At 47.1% G+C, this 22,168-nt stretch overlaps 1 protein-coding gene across 1 annotated transcript in view; it reads left to right on the plus strand.

Annotated features, from left to right (window-relative positions):
- The first annotated feature begins 922 nt into the window (after positions 1–922).
- Positions 923–22,168, plus strand: part of LOC144162761 (uncharacterized) — a 96,741-nt gene continuing 75,495 nt past the window's right edge. Inside the window, exons 1-3 of the mRNA XM_077693411.1 lie at positions 923–934; positions 2,973–3,120; positions 13,493–13,733. Coding sequence (XP_077549537.1) covers positions 923–934; positions 2,973–3,120; positions 13,493–13,733 — 401 coding nt within the window. The remainder of the gene's footprint in view (positions 935–2,972; positions 3,121–13,492; positions 13,734–22,168) is intronic.

Below are 22,168 nucleotides of genomic sequence, written 5' to 3' on the forward strand. Positions count from 1 at the left end.
GGACACTGAAGTGAATTTGTCAAGCTCCAGTTTTGCTCGCACTGCGTAGACTGGCTCAAATTACCACACGTTTCGTCGTTGATCCGGTTGATAAGTAGGTAATTATTTTATAAAGCGGAAAAGAAGAAAAACTACCATGCGCGGTCTGTGGCGGCCGCACCAACTCAAGGCTGTGACGACAGGAGGAGATGCACCTTGATTGGACGATGTCCAAGGTTAGCATTCAAACAAGTTTTGGTTTCGGTTTTGTAAAACAACATGCTTGACACCCGACGGCATCGTTGGATGGGCATTCTCAATATCTCAGTAATCGTCGTACCGCGCTTCTGCCATGTTGTCGGCTGTAAAATGCTGAAGATATGCCTCCCAGGATGGCTTGGAATGGTAGCAATCACTAGCCGAGGCCTACGCAGTGGATGAACGGCCTCCGCGTCACCGCAGACGCTCAAATGCCATGCGCTTTTCCCGCATATTCGGAGCTTTCCTCACTCATGCCTGTATCGTAAAAAGCGTGTTCGCACCAGGCCAAGGGTCTGCTGATTCTGGCCTGTGCCCACCGCCCGCAAGTAGTCGGTGCTCGCCAACGAGAACTCGCTAGCGCGTCAGTGTCAGTCTGCGCGCGTTCTGCGAACTCGCTCGTGGAGCAGTGAACGTTACGGCCCAAAAATGGTGAACTCAGTTTAGAAAACATCGGCCGCAAACGAAAAAATCAAATTACAAAAAAAAAGCGTTTACCCTCGGGTATTCGAACTTGCGACTTGCAAAACAGTAATCCTAGCGCTTCAGACCACTCGGCCACGAACCTTTTTTTTATTTATTGCATTTTGAACAAACAGTCACATCAGTGTCGGTTTAAAACCCGCCTACCGAGCTTCGGTGGGCGAAAACTATTATAAACAGCTAAGTAGACAATTTCTCCAAAATGGGTAACCACGTAAGCTCCGGGCACTGCATATTAATTACTTCCTTCAGCATACAAACATTCTGAGCAAAGTACTTGCTGACAGTCTTCTCGTCAGAATCAGAGTGGCGCACCGCCATACGACTCAGCCAGATGGCGTGTAGTCCCAAAAGCATTATCAGATCATACGGCAGAGGCAAGTCTTTTTTCTGGGTTCGCTGAAGGACGTCCCCCCCCCCCCAAAAAAAAAAAAGACGGCATCCCAGCAGTCCATGAAAACGTGGTCTATTGTTTCGGGTTTCTTACACAAAATATAACTGTTGTCCATGGCACAAACAACCCCTTTTCAGCCATCCATGTTTTCACCGCAAGAGTTCCCGAATGAAGTTTAAAAAAGAATGTTTTCATTCGTGCTGGGACTGCCATCCTTTTGACGCGACACAGTACATCTTGCCCTGTCACAATGCGGTACATAGTTCTGTACAGCGGAACTGGAAAAAGGACATCTTTTAAATCTCCTGATAGACGTTTTTTGGAAACACTTGAAAGGTATTCAAGAGAAAACCTTACACAGAGGAACCTCAAACATTTGACGGTTTCCTTTAAAGGGGTCCTGAAATACCTTCCGCCGATGCATGGATGTACATGTAACCAAATAAAGCAATGTATTAGCAATCTCCTCCCGCAAGAATTTTGTTAAAGCGATGAGTATTAGCTGAGAAATCGTAAATCAAAAACCGCGCATTATCGTCGCGCCGCGTTTCCTCCTCCTTTCAACTTACTCTCCGCTGTTGACGACGCGCGAGCCTTCCCTCCCATGATGCTGCGCTCCTCAGAGGTGACGTACTTACGCTATTGCGCTGCTCAGACTGTCGTCTGCTACGGGCAAGCTTTGTTGACACCATGAATCCCGCACTCCGCTCAAGGCTGGAAAAGCGAACGAAAAATCTGGCCGCATGTGTGCGGCGGCATGTGTTTCGCGGTGTACTTTGGTGCAGTTGCTATCGGCGGCACGTGACTTTTTATCGGCGGCGAACTCGCAGCCGCACGGGGAGGATCGTGTGCTCGTTCTCTTTGATGCACCGCGCACTGTTTATCCAAAAAGCGCCGTATCAGATGTGGCCCCGCTGGTGCCGGGTCTTATTTTGCGGCCGTGGTAATTCCTGCCGGCGGCATATGAAAAAAAACCCGCCCGCATCTTCCCACGGCGGGAACTCGAGTAAATGCGTCGCACAGTGGTGGGGGTATCGCGTGAATGTTGCGTAATTGGGTATGGTTTGGGAATGCTTAATTGTTATTTCGTCTTTATTATTCTTATTTATTGAATGAAGGAGAAGCGAAGGCAAGGAGTGTAAAGTTAAAGTCTGTCTTTATTGCTTGGTGCCGTCAAGCAAAGCGTCAAGTCAAGCGAAAGCCAAGCAAAGACGCCCTTGACTGAATTCCGAACGCGCGCTCCGCCGCTTATACACACACCACCCGCGTTCGAGGGAGAGGAGTACGGGGGAGAGACGCGCATGCGCACACTTCCGTACACAAGCGCGCGAACTTTCCACGCACCCACCACGCCGTTATCACGTGTACACGCTCTGCCGCCGTTACTGTTGAGCGCGACGCAGCGCACGGGTAGCTACGACGCATGCGCGGACAGACGCGCTCCCCCCGCACCGCCGCAGCTTTGTTGAGAGCGACGGAGCGCACGGGGTACACGCGCTCCTCCCGCACCGCCGCACCTGTTGTTGAGAGCGAGGAGGGTACGGGGGAGAGACGCGCACCTGCGCCTCGACGCGACGCGCATGCGCAGTGAGCGTGTGGACGGCGCCGACAACATCGACGAGTGACATCGCGAGCCTAAGAAATGCTCCGCATTTAAAATGAGTCATGGCCTTTATTCTGGCGTTATTTTTGTACCCAACCCGAAACCTAAGCGGTACTGTCAACAAGATCAATCTCCCAATTTACCTTTTTAATCAGGGCGTAAAAGAAAATGAATTGCTTATCTTACGCCGGGATGTGTTTTTGCTACTTGCTTCCCCCCTGTGGGCCCGACTGAGGTTGGCATTTGTGTCCACAGCCGCAGCCACCATGGCAAGACCAGCCGGCCGGGCCGCAGGAAGAGCAGGGCCTGCCGAGCGCCTGGGTGGCCGCTATCGCTGTCAATGTGGTGCTCGTCGCCCTCTTCCTCGTCTTCGTCCTCTACTGCTACATCCGAAGCCGAAAACGTGAGCTCTTTTGACAGCACCCCCACCCCAGCTCAACTGAGCAAACAAAGCTTACTCCTTCTCAGTAGGAAGAAATCTGCAAACTGACGACTGGGAGGCGACTCTGCAACACACGTGGCTGGCGACTCAAAAAGAGCAAAAAATATGGCCGCCGCCAGGCCGCGTATCTGCTCACTTCACTGCAAATGTCGTCGTGAGGCGACAGCCTTCTGCCGCCTCTGCCACGTAGATGCCTCTTGTCTCCCCTCCCTTCCCTTTCGATCCTCCCACGATCAACACAGCGTCGGTCTGCTCTTACCGCGTTCCACTGCTCTACTGCAACCTCTTTGTTACTCTTGGACTTTGGAATACTGCCACGAGGTTCAGGCTCGCGCGAGATCTTTCTGCATTTTGGGTTCAGAATATAGTTTTAAACGCGTATTTTTTATTTGCTGCGCACAATTAAAGAACACTGCGAGTACCAGTTGTCCGTTGATACGTTTTGCCTCAAATATGACTAGTTTTTTTCTTTCTGCTCCACAATATTGACAAAACGGACAGACGGACGGACGGACGGACAGACAGACAGACAGACAGACCAAAATATTCGAATTTAAGTAGTTTAAGAAAGAATACCGTATTTAAAAACTACACAAAACAGCACCATGCGAAGACAAAGACTGTGCGAGTCAGACACACCCACGTAGTGGACACACCACCTCCTTATTGGGTCTATGCTGAACAACACCGTCCGATGCATGTAATGCTCATTTTACCATGACACTTACTGGGTAGTAAGTAGTTGTCGGGGCGTTGCGCGTGACAAACAAAATTTTGACACTGCCCGTCTAAGGTCTTCTTTGCGGGATGCTAATAACAGTACCCCAATCCAGTCCAGACGAGTGTCTTTTTTTTTAAAAGCATCATCTTCAATAGCGCGATTGTTAACCTTTTCATACAGGTTAGAGTATTCGGCAAAACAATAAAAAAGTGATGAATTTCACATAACCATTTCAATACGATAACTTAAGGCGAATGGATGGCGCCTTAAAATAAACCAATAAAATGTTAAATGTTCAGCAAAAAAGAAGTATGGGCAAAGAGCAGAGAAACTACACGACAAAAGAAAATCTTCAACTGGCTGAAAATAAAACACGCAAAGACAGTACACGCAGAAAGAGACCACGGGCGAAGGACAGTAGCACTGTAAACACACACACACACACACACACACATACACACACACACACACACACACACACACACACACACACACACACACACACACACACACACACACACACACACACACGCACACGCACACGCACACACACACGCACACACGCACACGCACACGCACACGCACACACGCACACGCACACGCACACGCACACGCACACGCACGCACACGCACACGCACACGCGCACGCGCGCATACGCACACACAAAAACCCCGTTCTCTCTGGAAACAGGGGTGCACGCGAATCTTCACAGTCGTGTGGACGTTGATGGGAATGTTGACGACATGACCTTTGATTCCGAACTGCGCACGACCTTGCGTCAAACGACGGATGCACATGAACGGCAGTCGAGGTGCAACCAACCTCTCGACCGCGTTCACTAACGGCAAGCCGCGAGACAATGGAGGGCATACGTCCCCGTTCACCGTACTGGGGGGAGCAGATGTATGCGCACCAGGGAATCCCTACCGGTATCCCACAACTGCTCCTCGCCGAAGGGCAGTTCTGCGTGGTACTCCTCCAAGACCTTCAAGGCGTTAGGTCCATGTTCCTCCGAAACCGATCCCACCTAATTGTCAGTGACGATTCATTAACTCCCGATGGATTTTGATTGATTGTAGGGTTTAACGCGCCGGAGCAACGCAGGCGATGAGGCGAGCCGTAGTCAAGGGCTCAGGATTGATTTTGGCCACCTGGGGATCTTTAACGCGCGCCCAAACCTCATACACACGGACGTTTTTGCTTTTCGCCTCCATCAGAAATGCGGCCGCCGCGGTCGGGAATCGAACCCGCGTCCTCGTGCTCAGCAGCGCAACGCCTTAGCCACTGAGCCAGCGCGGAAGGTATACACCATTTTCCTTGCTAGAGGTGGGCGCCGCCATTTGCTTTTTCTGACCAGACGCTAGCGCCGTCTATGAAGCGACCGCCGAAACCTCCGCGCTGGGCTGTTAAGTGCGCCGTTCTTGGCGCGCGTCTGCTCGGTATCCGTGCATTACCGAGTGAACCGTAGTGGTTTGGCGTTAAGTTAGCGGTTGCAGTGCTTGTGTGTGTGTGTTCTGTTTTGTTTTCATCATCTGCGGACGGATTTTAGGTCCTAATTTGCTGCCAGAGCGGGAAATTCCGACCCCGGCTGTTGCGAGCAGCAGTAGCAGTGTGGTGGTGGTGCCGGTGGTGCTCCGCAGTTCCGCGATGCAAACGTACCGGTATGGCACCGACTGACATAGAAATCGATATCGGGGAGTAAATACGTGTTTTCAATGCCACCGTGCTTGTTATGTTCACCGATTAGTCATGTTTACGGAAGCGCGGACGTCGAATGCGGAGCGCGCACAGCATATGTGGGTCACGGTGATCCGTGCTCGCGATGGACTTTCGACGAGGCGATTGCTACGCTGTTGACATTGCAATGCAATATAATCTTTCTTAACTAGACTTATGACGGTTACTGACGAAACGAAATTACCCGCGCGGAAAAATAACACGACCGCACAACCAGTCAAATTACTATTCGAAGGTTGAGCAAAAGGGTTGACGTTCGGGCGAGTTAATATTGGTTGATCATGATCGTGATCATGATTGACTTAACTCTGCGCAGCGCATGTGGCCTGTTGCTCGGAGCCCACCTTTGTGAAACCGCTGCTTGCACCACATATGCTTTACGCGACCAGCAGTAACTGTTTTGTAATTGTAATACTTTAGATTCCGTGGCAACGCAAAATGATTAGAAGCTTTTCCTTTGACCGCGTTGTGAACAGGTTGAGCTATTTTCCAAATGCAGCGTTCACGCGTATCTCGAGCTGCGTTTCCACATTTAGCTGCCTGCTTATCCTGCTATCGACCAGCAGTGTGCGATGGAGAAAGTTATCCTTTCATATCGTTTGGCCGTGTAATGCGTTGGCCTTAAAAAAAGTAAACAAGACGCCGTGATTTTAAAGGTTAGATTAGATGAAAAGGGGATTGTTTAATGCCAATCGGCTGTAATGACCAAACAATATATGGTATTTTAAATTGACTACAAGGAACCAGAAGTTCTTGTAGTGTTGTATTGTATCGGCGCTCGTGAAAGATCCCCAAGTGGTCAAAATTAACCCGCAGCCCTCCACTACGGCGCGCCTCATCACCCATGAAGCGTCGGGGCGTTAAACACCATAATGAATGAATGAATGAATGAATCAATCAACCAACCAATCAATGCGGTATTGTAAAGGATAAAGTTGCTTCTAACATTTCAGGGGGTTCCGTTCCCTGTCGCAGCTTTGCGTGTGAAAAATGGATTTTGCTCCGTCTGCTTGCCGTCCAAGTGCACCCAACAAACCCTGGAGTTAGTCGTTGGTACAAAGTCGTTGCGATTTATCAACGGAATCCACCGATATCTCAAATCGGTGTGCGTTGGGAAGCGATGCCGCAAAAACACGCCGCAACCGCACTGCATTTTCTCCAGGCAGTGTCGTGCACATGCGTGCTGTCAGCGACTGTTTCTCGCTTTCTCTGGTTGTTCAATAACCCACCACCGCGCAGTGCTGACCAAGCGACGTTTGCTCCTTGAACGGCATCGCAGCATTGGCTAAAACAGTTTAGAGTTCCGCAAACTAAGCACACGGTGCGAAATACTCCTGAACTACGCAGCGGAGCACACCGCGCCGAGCGATGTTAGCAGCCCAGCGCGCTCAGGCAACGCTGGTCGGCCGCCGAGAGAACTGGTTTGAGAGTATTTTCCTCCTTTCCCGGCTGCTTATGGAAAATGGTGTATACCCACGCTGGAAACGACCCGTCGCACCGGGAAAGAGAGAGAAGAGAGATAGAAGAGACAGTCGGCTCGGGTCACTAACTTCTTCGTTTTATCGCGTCGACTAATCTGTTAGTTCCGACAGGGGCGCAGTCAACACTTTATCCCTGGCCAATCCCCCCGAGTGGGTACGTTCAAACACTTCAATGGCATCGGCATTATCATCGTCGTCGCCGTCGTCGTCGTCGTCATTAGAGCACATGGATACAGTTGGCTTTGCCGCAAGGCGTTTTGGCGTATGCCACAACCCATGGTGCAAGTGCGCCAATACAAGCTTCGCTTGAATGATGATGTTTAGTTTTTAATGGCGCAAGGCCAACTAAGGGCAAAGAGAACCAAAAAAAGTCATTATATGAGAGCGACTAGAAAGTAAAAGTAAGACATTTCAGTAAAAATAAACAAAGACACAGCGTAATGAAGATGATTGGTGTGAAGGGCCAGGTTGTCAAGATGCATGATAAGAAAGGAGATGCAAAAATTTTACCTCGGTGAGAAACTCAAAAATGCGTTTGATTGAAAACATCGGCTCGTCTCCTAAGAAGTACGACGGGTGTTGTGGAATATGTCGTGTGTATAGCTGTGGGAAGTGTTTGCGTCATGTTATGTCAAGTTCCGTGCATTGAATGAGTATGTGGATTACGGATAGGCCCTCTCCACACACGCTGCACATGGGTCTTGGGGATCCAGTGAGCAGATGGGAGTGTGTTACATGTGTGTGGCCTATCCGTAACCTTGCCAAGGCCACCTCTGTGTGTCGGTTGTGTATCGTCCCAAGTGTGGTTTTACAATGTGCAGTTTGTTGTCTGTCTGTTCACTCCAATGTTTTTGCCATGTTTTACGTAGTTGTTGTTTTATATGTGGTTTGAAGTCGGTGTAGGGTACTGTTGTTATGTGCACCATGTTTGTGAGTGCAGCAGCGGCCATTCGTCTGCTGACTCATTTCCAGCGATCCCTGAGTGGCCTGGGACCCAAAAACTGTCACCTCAAGGTTTGCACCATATGCCGACATAATTGTGATGATGTAATTTTTTTACTTCTTTTGGGATGATAATGCCCGTACAACGCTTAGTGAATCAGTGTAAATGACTGATTTTGCGATATGACATTTGACAATATGATTCACAGCAAGAAAGGTTCCATAAGCCTCTGCTGTGAAGATGCTACAAGTTACATTCATTGATTCAGAAGCTTTAATGACACGGAGAAGCACATGACACGGAGGAGGCAGTTTTGGAGGCGTCGGTGTAAAATTCTGTGCACTGGTTCTTCTCCTGCAGTGACAGAAAGAGCTGCAGAATTGCATTTCTCGGTACCCTATTTTTATCAAGTTGGATGAAAGACAAGTCACACGACACAGTGCGAAGGTGCCATGGTGCTATAAAATAAATGCAAGATGATTTCAAGATGTTTAAAAAAGAGACATTAAGTAAAGCCGCCTCCTCTCTCACTCTTTGTGAGCAGGGAACAGGAACGGATGGGCGATTTAAAAAGAGCTGTGTCATGGATGTATCCATAAAAGCAGGATTAAAAGGATGGTTATCGATCGATGCGATTCTAGAAGCATATAAAAGATCAACGTAAGTTCGCTGGTGATCTAGGCACCATTTGTCGCATTCGACGTACAGGCTTTGGATAGGGCTTGAACGGAAAGCGCCACACGAGAGGTGAAGCCCCAAGGGCAGCACTGGGTCAAGCATTTTTAGTGCTGTGTTCGTGGCTTACCCATAGACAACACTTCCGTAATGCAAGCGATACCCTACCAAAGCGGTATAGAGGCCCAGCAGGAGTTGTTTGTCTGCACCGTATGATTGGTGAGAAAGGGCTTTCAGAATATTCATGGTTTTTATACATTTTTGCTTGAGCTGTTTGATATGGAAGATGAATGTGAATTTTCGTCAATCACCACACCCAAAAACTTGTGTTCGTTATTAACAGGAATTGGGTCGCCATTGAGAGTTATTTCAGGATCGGGCCTTACTCCACGCCTCTTTGAGAACACGACACAGGTACTTTTCGCGGGATTAAGCCATTTTAAGCCGCGGGATGACGCCATTTTAGTCTGCCCAGCGAGAAAGTTTGTTTACCCCAAGCTGGACCTGACGTTCACATATGGATATGTTACAAGATTTAAAAGATATTTCTACATCATCCACATACACTAAACAGGAGATCGATGGAGGCAATGCTTTCCGAAGCGAGTTCATCTTGACAATGAAGAGCGTTCAGCTCAAAACTCCGGTCTGAGGCACGCCATTTTCTTGAATGTGAACACTTGACAGTGCGAACCCAACTCTGACACGAAACGTTCGTTTTGACAAGTAACTATCAAGAGTGTTCAACATGTTACCTGTTATGCCAGAAGATTTTAAGACTGCAAGAATGCCGTAACGCCGTGCCGTATCATAAGCTTTTTCGATGCCGAAAAATACGGTCATGCAGTACTGTTTGTGTATAAAGGCGTCTTTAATGTATGATTATAATGCTACTAGTTCGTCATTTGTGGATCACCCTGCCCGGAAGCCTGCCTCGCAGCTCTCGAGAAGACCATTGTACTCAAGAAAGTACACGAGCCTCCGGTTAATCATCTTCTCTAGAAGCTTACACAGGCAGCTGGTAAGGGCAATGGGCCTACAGCTTGCAGGAGAGGAAGGGTCGTTCCCTGCCTTCAAGAAAGCCACAACTACGTCCTCCCTCCAAGAGCGTGGAATGGGCCCCGAAAGCCATATTTTCTTGTATAGGTGTAGGAGTGTTTCAAGAGTGTCTGTGTGTAGGTGTTGGTGTATGTAATCTTATCTGCACCTGGAGCTGAAGGTTTACATGTGGTCAGAGCAGCCTTCAGCTCATGAATTAAAAAAAAGCGAATTGTAGAAGTGTGCGACTTGTTGCTATCACGCAGGGACTTCTTTTCGCAAGACATTTTGTGTTTCATGAAACTGTTAGTGTAGTGTGCTGAACTGGACACGTGTTGGAAGTGTTGTGCAAGTGTGTCAGCCTGGTCTTCGAGTGTGTCCCCTGTTGTGCTAACCAGGGGTAGGCTGTGTGTTTGTTGTCCTTTGAGCTTACGTATATGTGTCCAGACTTTGTGTGTGTCCGTGTATAAATTAATGGATGTTAAGAAGGTGCGGCAACTCTCTCGTTTTGCCTCACAGCGCACACGGTTCCCAAGTGCTTTTGCCCGTCTAAAGGAAATCAGGTTATCCGACGTGGGGTACCGGCGAAGGACACCCCACGCCTTGTTCTGGGCCTCTCGTGCTCGCCTGCAGTCCTAGTTCCACCAAAGCCTTCTTGGGTTGCGTGAGGCACCCGAAACCTGGGGAATGGACTTTCTGGCAGCATCAAGGATGTGCGCCGTGAGGAGTTGGCTGTGTGGCTGTGTGCTGTAGTTTAGATGTATCTGTGAAAGTGCTCCAGTTAGCTTTTGCTTCGTCAAACTTGCTACGGGAAGATGAACTGTTGGGGCCTTTATCTATATATGTTAATCTCGTTGGGAAGTGGTCGCTACCATATGGGTGTGTGCCCACGTCCCACTCGAGTGATGGAAAGAGAACTGCAGAACCGAGTGCCAAGTCAATGTATGAATATGTGTTGTGTCCTAGATTATGGTATGTAGGCTGTTTTTTGTTAAAAAGGCATGCTCCCAATGATGTTAGAAACTTCTCGATGAGGTGTCCTCGAACATCCGTGCGGGAAGAACCCCAAAGGGGGTTATGAGCCTTGAGGTCTCCTAATAAAAGAAATGGTTCTGGTAACTGGTCTATCAGAGCCTCAAACTCGGTGCTTGATAGCATGTAATCAGGACGAATGTAGAGAGAGAGCATACTGTTATTAACCTGTTGAATATAATTGCGCGAACTGCGACAGCCTCAAGGACAGTGTTCAGGTGACTAGGGTGACAGGCTAAAGATTTCCTGGACCCCATGGCCATACCACTTGAAGACGTACCACCACCAGTCCTGTCCTTTCTAAATACCATGTAGCTATTCAAGAAATTTGTGAGTTTAGAGTTCAAATGTGTTTCCTGAAGACACATCACACTTGGTTGATTCGAATGTCATATCTCATAGACATCATCAAGGTTTTTAAGGAGGCCTCTACAGTTCCATTGAATAATATCTTCTCTTCCCATTATGAAGATTTAGCAGCTGCTGGAGTGTGTGTATGTGTGTTCATGTGTCTTTCGGGGCTTGTACTCTTGGAGGGGGCTTTTTGGGCCTTTCTGTTGGCTTGGACTTCGGAGGCCGCTCCTTGCGGTGCGTTGCAGGCAAGAACGGCGCGACGTGCATCTCGTCGTCCGATGTCCTCGGGGTGCCCGTCGAACCGGGCCCCCCGGACTTGGCCCCCTTCGTGGGCCCTTCATTTGAGCCGCCACCACCACGGGCGTCGGGGGCGCCAGAACTGGCACGGGTGGTGCGGTGGCGGTGGGAGCCGACGCGGGGCCCCCGGTGTCCATCCCCTCGGCACCCTCCAACGCACTGGAGGACGGGGAGGCAGAGGCGGGAGCGGCATCGGCCCCGACGAAAGCGGTTGGCACCACAACCGCTGCTGCCTCAGCAAGCGGTGGGGTGACGGGTTGGGCTGCCGGAGGAAACCCAGCGGGGGGCGGGAGAGGGACGAAGTCAGACTCGCTGAACTGGGTCCCTGTGGAAACCAGACGCCGCTCCGCCCCCCTGCGAGCTGCGTCGGCATACCTCCCCAGGGGAAACAGGCGAACCTCTTCCGCCCCTCTGGGAAGGTGATGTTTTCTGTAACCTTGAGATCGATTATTTTCTTTTCTACTTGGAACTTCTCGGATTTCCTGAAGTAGGCCGCATCTGGGCCCCTGCAGTTTACACATGTGAGGTTTTCACAATCACAGTTGTCGGTGGAGTGGTCCTGCGCGGCGCATATCACACAGGTGTTTTGTCACGGCAAGTGGTTGTACTGTGCACGAACCGCTGGCACTTGAAGCAGCGGCGAGGGTTCGGAATATAAGGACGAATGGAGCATCGAATGAAGCCTGCGTTGATATGTCCAGGAAGCAAGGAATGGTTAAAGGTCAGGATAATATGTTTCGTGGGGATTAACTTATCACTGCGCATCGTGATGCGGCGCACGGCTGTGACACCCTGATCCTTTAAACCTTCAAGAAGGTCCACATCTGTCTCGGTAAGGAGATCTGTCTTAGAAATCACACCCTTGGGAGCTGTTGAGGCTCCCGTGGGGTGTGAACCTGATGTCCAGGTCATGGATGCGGGTTTGTGCAAGAAGAGTGCGGGCTTGTTGTTCGGCATTGAATTCTACTAGGATTTCTCCGGTCCTGAGCTTTTTTGCTTGATATTTTCCACCTATTGTTCTTTGCAGAAATTTAGAAACCAAGAATACGGACAGGGAAGCGACAGGTCTTGCTGAGTCAGCTGTCTCTATCACAAGAAAACGAGCATAGTTATTCACGGTTGTTTAAAAGACAGTTGTTGGAAGAGGTGAGAATGAAACTTCGGTGCGGCCCCTTTTCAGGGACCGATCACGTTTGGGGGGAGGGGGGGCGGGTTTGAAAATACCATACGGCATAGTATAAAAGCAGGGAGACGGGGGTACTTTCTTCGTCAGCCTTACCCTAATAGCTGAAGAGGTCCCTGAGCTCCCTGCCTGGTAAACAGACAGGGAGCCCATACGCCGGAGCTTGACCTGGGCTCCGACGGCCACCGTTTGCGGTTTCTAGCCTTCACCTTAAAACTCCTAGCCACGTTAGATTACAGCGTGAGTATGGGGGCTCGGGTTCCGCGGTGTTGCCAATACCGTCACCAAGATTACTGAAGGTGCCCCGTGCGGGGGAGCTTCGCTTGAAAAAGACAGCAGTAAGTCAAAAAGCAGTGACACTAAACTGGGTGACAAAGAATTGAGCCAGAAAAGCCAGAAAAGCATGAACAAAGACAGTAAATCTACACTGCAGAACAACCCCAATCCATCGCCGAACAGCACGGAAATGTATCTCAAAATTGGTGATACCATTTTCGTTTGCAACATGTGAGTGTAAGTAATTCCGGTCAGTTGAGTCATGCTGCTGGAGTAGCTGACATTGGTTTCTGGCATACTTTGGCGAAAATAACACGCACGCACAAAGAAGTGCATAGGATAGTTTCTTACCAACAATCGATTTGCTCTATATGGAGACACTGTAATACAGACCGAACACACGCCTGTGTGCAAAAAATCAGACGAATTACGACACGATCGGTGCAGTGCTCAAGGTGCACAAGCACGCCTGCTTTGGTTCATTTGCGTCACTAAGCGGGTTGAAATGAATATTGCTTGTTCCCGTGTGTGTATTAGGTGTTTTTTTCTGCACCAATCTCCATTTCATCCCGTACGCGCAATGCCTCTCTCGCAGTTGGCACGCGTCGCGCTGCTGAAGAGCGGGTGCTCTACGCAGGTGCTAAGGGTGCCCCATTTCCAGAACTGCGGGCCAACGACGGCTTCGAGACGCAGCTGGACAAGGCCACCACGCAGCCACTGGCCCTCGAGGCACCCCGCCGGAGCCCCGTCGCGTGGCCGCTCCCGACCGCAGTGGGACCAGAGGCTCGGATGCACGGCGTGCCCGTCATCAGCACACAGAGTGCCAGCGTCCACAGGTCTAGCCCAAATCTCCTCCCACTATCTCGATGATTCTCGCAAGATGCGGGCAGTGCTGTCTAGCTCCCCGTAATTTTGGGGAATATCCTATCCCCTATCCCGTAACTGCGCTACAATGAAGCTCAGTTTCGTACGCAGGGTAGTATTACGATGAAGTTGTTGAAACGAAGTAAACAAAAACACATTTTTCTGTAGCGCGAGCCCAAGAAATCTCCCGGTATACAGACGCCCAGTTAGCGAAGCCGTGTGCCGCCCGTTTAGCGCATGCTGGCGCGTTCCACTTTGGGAGAAATGTGAAAGCCTGCGGACAAAACGATCTGAGCCCACCAGTCATGCATGAGGAAGACGACGATAGAGATGGATATGATGATGACTACTACTACCACAGTAGGAAACGACGGCAGAACATGTAAATAAACAATTTCAAACCTAATGCAATGCGTGGGGGTGTGTCCTTCAGTGCTTACATAGAAAGAAATCCTCGAGCTTCGCTACGGTTCAAGTCTTGCGCGACTTAGTGCAAGCTTCAAAATTTTGAATAAATTTGAACCATTGGACGGGAAAAAACCGCCGAGAACTGAGAGCCTTTCGACATCTACACTCGCGTGACGTGGTGAAAGCTTGGCAGCCTAACGGTTGATGCCAGGCCATGTGCATAACATGTTACGAGCAGCGCGCCAGTCAGGGATTGCCGCGTGGCTAGGGCCGAATGGGGAGTGGAGCGTTTATTGTGTGGGTTTCGAAGTATTCAGAGCAGTCAGGTTTAGGGCTTATATTAGCGTCAGAGATGCGATGGCTGGTTTTGCCAGCTGCACGGATGAGGATTTATGGTACAGCTTTCAGCCACTGCGAGGCAAAATTTGACATCCACCTGAAATGCAGCCGTATGGCTACAGGAGGATATAAAATGTTTCTTTTCAGAAACTTACTTCACCTTGGGAATTTCCCCTAAACTGGGCAATTAACAACTCTCAGCCAAATTTTTACCTTTTACTGCATGTGTAACCTTAATTTCTCCAGCTGATTCATCCTGGTTGGTTAGCGGTAAGAGACTGTACCTGGAGCTACCTGCGACTTTCATGGCCGCCACCACACCGTGCAGCATGTAGGACTGATGTTACACGCTGGAAGTGCACTCTAGCAAAACAGTGGTGTCATAAAAGTAGTCTTAACTCGGGAGCCGGTTTTGTTGAAATCGACATGAATGACACTGTGCATAGTTATCCACGCTGCAACGGGTCATCTATTGGGTTATTTTATGATTACTGAGATTTTACTGAACAAATAGCAGCAAAAAGAGAACGAACGCGCATTTAACTGAGGAAATTTGACCTAATTGTGTAGCACACATTGCTAAGCTACTAGTGACAAAGCTCTAAGCTTTGCAAGCCTGTCCAATTTCTCTGTATCTGGCTACACAGCTTCCAGCTCACTATTGTCAAAGCACTTGATCTCCCAGATATGAAACAGAAATTAGAAGCCTTCGTCACTCCTGCTTGAATATCATTTTGACTGCACTCCAAATCAGACCTCCGAACAAATGTAACAACTTCGGAAAAACTAACGAACATAGCCGTAAATATCCCAAGATGCAATCTGAAGGTAAGAAAACTAGACACAAGGGCAGCTATGCAAAGCGGTAGCACCAAGGGCAGCAAGCACAAATGTACAGCTCCTCTCTTTTAGTGCAGGTAAATCGCGTATCACATCCTGCGAAAACCTGATCCACCCAGCATATGCGATAATTGTACTGTGAACACATAAAATGCGTTTGTGGTGGAATTCACATGGTAAACATAGTAATACATAGTAATATCATCAAATTCTGACACTCTAACATTACAGTCTGATCTAGATAAGACTTATACCTGGTGTGATACTTAAAATATGCGTCTTAACAGCCAAAAGTGCAAACTACTGAGAATTTCGCTCAGTACTGCTCCGCCTAACTTACACAATTATCGCATTATGGATTCTGCACTAGAAGAGGTCACCTCATATAAGTACTCAGGCGTCTACATAACATCTAGCCTTTCCTGGCAAACTGAAATTAACCATATCACCAACAATGCCAACCGCATGCTTGGTTACCTCCGTCTCAATTTCTCAATGACCCCAGTTAACGTAAAGCTACTTCTTTACAAAACACTAATACGCCCTAAGTTTGAATATGCCTCTTCTGTCTGGGACCCTGGAGTAGAATATCTAACAAAGGCAATATAATCTGTTCAAAATCGTAGTGTACGTTTTACTCTCGCTAACTACTCTCGGACAGCAAGTGTAACATCTATGAAGGCTACCTTAAACCTTCCTCTCCTTTCACACCGTGGGAAACTAGCTCGATTAGTACTACTGCACAAAATTTACTATTACAATCCGGAATTAAGAAGTCAACTTTTCTCTGCACCTTCATATATATAGTCTCGAACTGATCACCTCCATAAATTGTTTGTTTCACAGTTCCGCTCGAATTTATTTTTCTACTCATTTATTCCAAAAACCACCGCTGCATGGAACCACCTCCCCGCCTTAATTGCTAGCATAACCGATTTGTCTGCATCTAAAAATGCTATAGAAAAACACTTTCGTTAATGTGCGTTTTTGTTTAGTTTTGTTTTTCTCGATTTTTTCTGTTTTTGATATCCTTTCCTGTGTTTGCTTTATGTATTAACTCCACTCCCTTCTGTAACGCCTTCGGGCCTTGAAGGGACAATAAATGAAATAAATGAAATGAAATAAACCTAACGACGCTACTGTTGCCATCGCTGAAAAGGGTACAGTAAGGCTACTCCAATTGGGGAAATGTACAATGCTCCACAAGGCTACTTGATCCATCAAGGGCGAAAAGCAATACAGTCCAGCCCGCTTACAACGAACGCACCGGGAAACAGAAATCAGTTCATTGTATCCGTTTTTCGCTGTATCTTAACATTAAATAGTATGTATACAAATAGTTAACGGGAAACGAAAATTTGTTCTTTATAGCCGGTATTTCGTTAAAACAGGGTTTGCTATATAAGTGGGCTATACTATTGTAACGTCTACCCCTGCTCACGTACAATAATGTATTAGTACATTACTAAACTACAGCGACTGAATGGCAGCATCCCTTTCCTGCATGAGCAGCACGTTAATGATGTCACCCCTTGACCACTATTCATCTAGTAAGGGGGAAAATGAAATGTCCGTCGCTTTATAAAGCAGTGGCAAAAACAAAACATTTTCTTTTCTGATGAGCCTTGTACACCCTCAAGAGTGGGATCACCGATCGCATTTTACTTGCTTTTACTTGTTAACACAACATTAACACACAGCCCAACATTTACTTGTTAACACAACGTTAACACATGCATTTTACTTGTTAACACAACAAAACAGTATCGTGATCTCCCTCGTCACATTAAGTTGAGAAGCGGGATTAGACGGTAGTGTGTATTACACCCAGGGAAAATATTCCCTAGAGAGATCCCAAGTTATGCGTCCGGCAATGCACAGTCACATTGCTTCGAAAGGTGCGAAAGTTCCTGGAAACTTCTGCTTTAATTTATCTTGTGCAAAGATAAAAACAAAAGAATGAAGCATGCCAGTATTTTTTCAGTTTTGTGACAATGAAACAACATGGGTCTGCAAGTAAAATGCCATTTATTATATCAGATATAAAGAGAAAGGGGTTAACTGATGCAAACAAAAAATGTTCTACTCTACCTCGTACATGCACGTGCCGGAATAATTGCACATGGACACGATCAGCAACACCTCCTAAGCAGCTTTGCTCACATCCATGGCTTGAAAAGGTAGCATGAAGTGGTAGGCCAGAGGCCGGCAAAAACAGAAAACAAAAATGTACACGTCTTAAGCACTGAATCTATTTTAAATCAAGGTAAACAAAGCCTTTCCTCTTATGGTAAACAAGCATGCAGAAGGCTTTTACTGTAGCATAAAGATATCCTAATCCAAAAGAACAAAAAAACCCATCCAAAGTTCATTAACCAGCAAAGGCTTGGAATTGATAAAAGTGCAGGACAGTGCCTTGAACATGACAGAATATTTTGGGGAGATCCGATAGTGATCGTTGCTCAAGTATGCATTAGCAGAAGTAAAACACTAATGTTATAAACTAGCAACGAACTTGCAAACTTTCTTCATAAACACATGTTTCCGACTAGCTGGTATTCCATTCTGCTTTTGTCATACTACTTTACATGACAGAAAGCAATGAAAATGAATCAAGCAGTAAGACGAATGCTCAGTCAGTGTTGTTTCAGACAGAAATGCACAAAAGCACGTATCACGAATATCGAAAGACGAATTATCGCATCAAGAACAAATATAAGGCGAAAACATGATAATGGTTAGCGGAATGCAATATTTTTAAATTGGCCCCTGCCATACTGTAGTGCAACTTTTCTTATTTATGGCTCAGATTACAAAACTGCGGGACCTGCATTTCATTCGGGTTTTTGCAAACAGATGGGGTATTAACCCCACCACCTTGTGTTCGCAGCAACGTGAATTCCTCCATTATTTATATTGTTTTCCTTTGGCGTTGTGCTGCTGAGCCCGAGAACGCGGGTTCGATTCCCGGCCGCGGCGGTGGCTTTTCTGATGGAGGCGAAAAGCAAAAACGCCTGTGTGTTTGAGCTTTCGGCGCACGTTAAAGAACCCCAGGTGTTCAAAATCAATCCGGAGCCCTCCACTACGGCGCGCTTCATCGCCCGCGCTGCGTCAGCGCGTTAAACCCTACAATCAATCAATGATATATTGCTTTCTTTTGGGTTATCTGTGGCTAGGGTTATTGTATAGTTGAGTTTTGGTTTGCGGCTGCAGCTTGTGCAACTATTCTCTGGCATTTCTAATGTCTACAAGACAGGCTGTGCTCTTAAACGCAACGGTGAATATAGGATTTTTTGCACGTAAAAGGGTTCTTATGAAGGGTTTGATTCACAGTCTCTGTGCTTATACGCCTTTTATCGGCTCGCTATATTGTGCAATCTCTAGGAAACGTTGCGCACATTCGAAATTTCTACAAACTTCTTGCTTCTCATTGTTAGGGTGTTATTTTTGCTGCAGAGTAACGTATTTGCATTTTCAGCAACAGGCAGAATGAGTGAAGCCTGGGAGACACTACTACTCAGGTGTTTAACTCGGTGGGACATGCTTTTTTCACTTTTATTCCTTTTAAAGGAGCCATGAAGAGAAAACACAAGTTTGGTTCATTCAAAAGATTGTCTCGTTAGAATCATACTGACACCACTTTTAACGTAAACTTCGCTCAAATAAGCTACATAATTACGAAAAACGGGAACGGTCATGCGACCCACCAGCTCATTTCCCGCAACAGAACCTATGTCGTCACATGAGCTAAGCTCTGCGATTGGCGGAGGCTGGCAGAAGCAGACGCAAATTAGGTAGAACTTACAAACTAGACGAACGAGCGATTTGCGCTTAAATTTAGGGCACATTCTTTACAAAGCAATAAGAATGATGGGACAAACAGTGGAAGTTACGAAAGCACATGTAAACATAGAAGTACTGATGCGTTCTGCTGTTCGTACTGCGCACAGCATGCTTGTTTAGCTGCACAGCACTACGGGGCTTGGGGTTGTCTCAGACGACACTGGCCGATTGACGCAAGCAACGGTGTTTTACGTGACCCCATTTGTCGAGCGAGCACTGTTTCAGGGAACGAATATTTTCTCCCAGAACAAAAACAAGCCAGGTTTAAATTCGGGCAAAAACAAACCAAACGCTTGCCACGGTATGGTGGCGCCATCTAGGTTACGGAACGTAAAGAAACGCGGGAACAAACCAACACCGCTGTACAGGGTGGAGACAACCTTTGAACGGTCCCGTGCCGCCGCAATTGGGCCAACGGGCTCAACGCGTTATTCTTTTCGTTTCCCACGAGACCTAGCAACGCGAAACAGACAATATGATTCAAACTTCTTCAGTAAACCGCGTTGCGGCGATAATTTTAGCGCGGTTTTGACACAATGACTTGCTTCGGCGGCGAGCGAGCAACCGAAAATGGCGGCGCCAGCGTATACGTGTCTCTACCCTGTACGGCGGATGCGTGAATGAAGGTACTCTAGGCTGCAGAGCGGTCGGTTCCAGTGATGTCACTTGGGACCACGAAAACGCACGATTGAGCGGGAAAATAAAAATTTTAACCTAAATTGTTTAATTTCTCAGTGAATAAAGCACCGTTTGTATCCGTACAAGCGCTGGGGGCACTATAAAACACGAAATCTTTCGAATCAAACCAACTTGCATTTTCTCTTCATGGCTCCTTTAAAGTGATGCGGTCAGTACGCCATTATCTGAGAATGTGAACGAAACATAAGAAAAACAGCGCTACAGCATGAGAGACGCCAATGAAAAAAAAATGTAGCGTTGCCACCCACTTGCCTTTATCATGTATTCACGCTACACGCGTTTCCCGTTGTGATTCCACATCCTAGATATTCATTTTTATGGTTGTATACACAACGCCCCGTCTATAAAGGATGTGCGCGAGCTAGGGTGGTTATCTGTGTATTCGTCTTACTGCTCGTTGACCCGTTTTAGCATTGCTTTCCGTCACAAAAAAGCTAATGTCAAAAGTTTACAAGCTCAAGCGGCACTTGTTTTCAAACCGTAGCCTCGGGAAGCATTCGAAAATTTTCGGAATTGTGCGGTGAATTACCAGCTCGTTAAAGACGAGCGTAAGAAATATTGCTTTACACACTATGTTCCTCGCGCCGAGTTGTTTCCGGGCCCTTCGGGAAATGCGGCAGTTTTTACGCATACAAAAGCTTGATCAACGTATTTTGAAGATGCACTAAACACACCATCTATTTCCTTTCTTAAAGGCATGTTTTCATGAAAAACAGCCATGTGATCGCGTGAAAAAGTCTGAGTTCTCCTTACACGCTTACACTACGAGCAATGGTTGTCGTGGAAGTTGTGGTTTAAATTGAAGCGACAGAGGAACTATTGGTGGTGTTGAGAACGACGACCACTACCACGACAAACGCCTAAACTGAGAAATAGAATATTTTTGATGATAAAAATACAAGAATACTATTCAGTAAGTAAGATTTTTATTAAGTCAAATAAATTCCTCATTTAGGTACACCGCCAACGACTAAACATTTTTAGTGACGGCAAGCACGCGTTTTTTAAATTTTTTCGTGGTTGGGCTGTAGACCCTTTGGATGTTAATACTTGTGTACTTCGCCCATACATTATGAGGCCATTTATGAAAACCATGTTCGTAGCTTCGGCACTCCGTACAGCAACGAGTTATTATCTAGAGCTGTGGAATTAGGCTGTCTGCTTCAGGCAATGCTGAGAGCCTCTCTTGCAATTATTTTCATTCCGACGAATATTCGCGGCTGTATTACTTCGTTGTTGATTTCTCGAGCCCCAGAAGTTGTTGCTTGATATGTGGCATAAACAAATGCACCATTCCCACCCGCTTGTCTTGCTTCGTAAGTTATATTCGTTATATTCTAAACAACAAGAAGAAAAGATTATTCAGGCAAGCTGACAAAAGTAAATTATCTGTTTCTTGGCATCGGTATAGGGCACGTGACAGAGAATATCAAGAATTGCTCAAAACCACGCGCTTAGAGTTTTTCCAACGTGAGTTATCATCGGTGCTAACAAATAACCCTTAGCGTTTCTGGTGTGTCATTAATCCCAAGCATAATCCCGACATCGTTTTCAGTGATCAGAACGGCGTAATAATAACTGGCAGAGACTGTTCGGAACTACTGAACAAAACATTTTCCTTGGTATATTTACAGTTGAATCTTTCCACCCACAGGCGACCATTCGCAGTCGCACTGATGCATGTATGCCAGAAATAACAATAACCGAGGCTGGCATATATTCTCTCCTGACTAATCTCTAAATTTCTTCTTCGGCTGACAACACTGGTTTAAATAAAACTATTCTAAAAAATATAGGGCAACGCATATTCCCAGTATTATCCGCCCTATTCCAGCAGTCTCTATCAGCCGGTGTTATACCCCATGACTGGAAGGTGGCGAAGGTTGTTCTGTTTTTCAAATCTGGTGATCGTACCTCACCTTTGAACTATCGCCCCATTTCTTTAACCAGTGCCATATGCAAACTAATCGAGCATATGATACACTCCCAGATCATTAACTACACTTTCCGTAAAGTCTTTTCATGTGATACCCAACTAGCTGGCTTCATTCACGAATTACATTCATCTATAGACGCTGGAATCAAAGTCGACGCCACTTCTCTGGACTTTTCAAAAGCATTTGATCTTGTCCCTCACCATCTACTTATTCACAAGCTTACGATACTGAATATCGACCCTACTGTTGTCACATGGATAAAAGACTTTCTAACAGGATGAAATTTACATCAGTTAACAATCAAAACTCATCTCTAGTCCCCGTAACATCTGGTGTCCCTC

The sequence above is a fragment of the Haemaphysalis longicornis genome, unplaced genomic scaffold (genome assembly GCF_048455015.1).
Source record: "Haemaphysalis longicornis isolate Haplotype H1 unplaced genomic scaffold, Haemaphysalis longicornis Haplotype H1 scaffold_1, whole genome shotgun sequence".
Classification (NCBI taxonomy): domain Eukaryota; kingdom Metazoa; phylum Arthropoda; class Arachnida; order Ixodida; family Ixodidae; genus Haemaphysalis; species Haemaphysalis longicornis.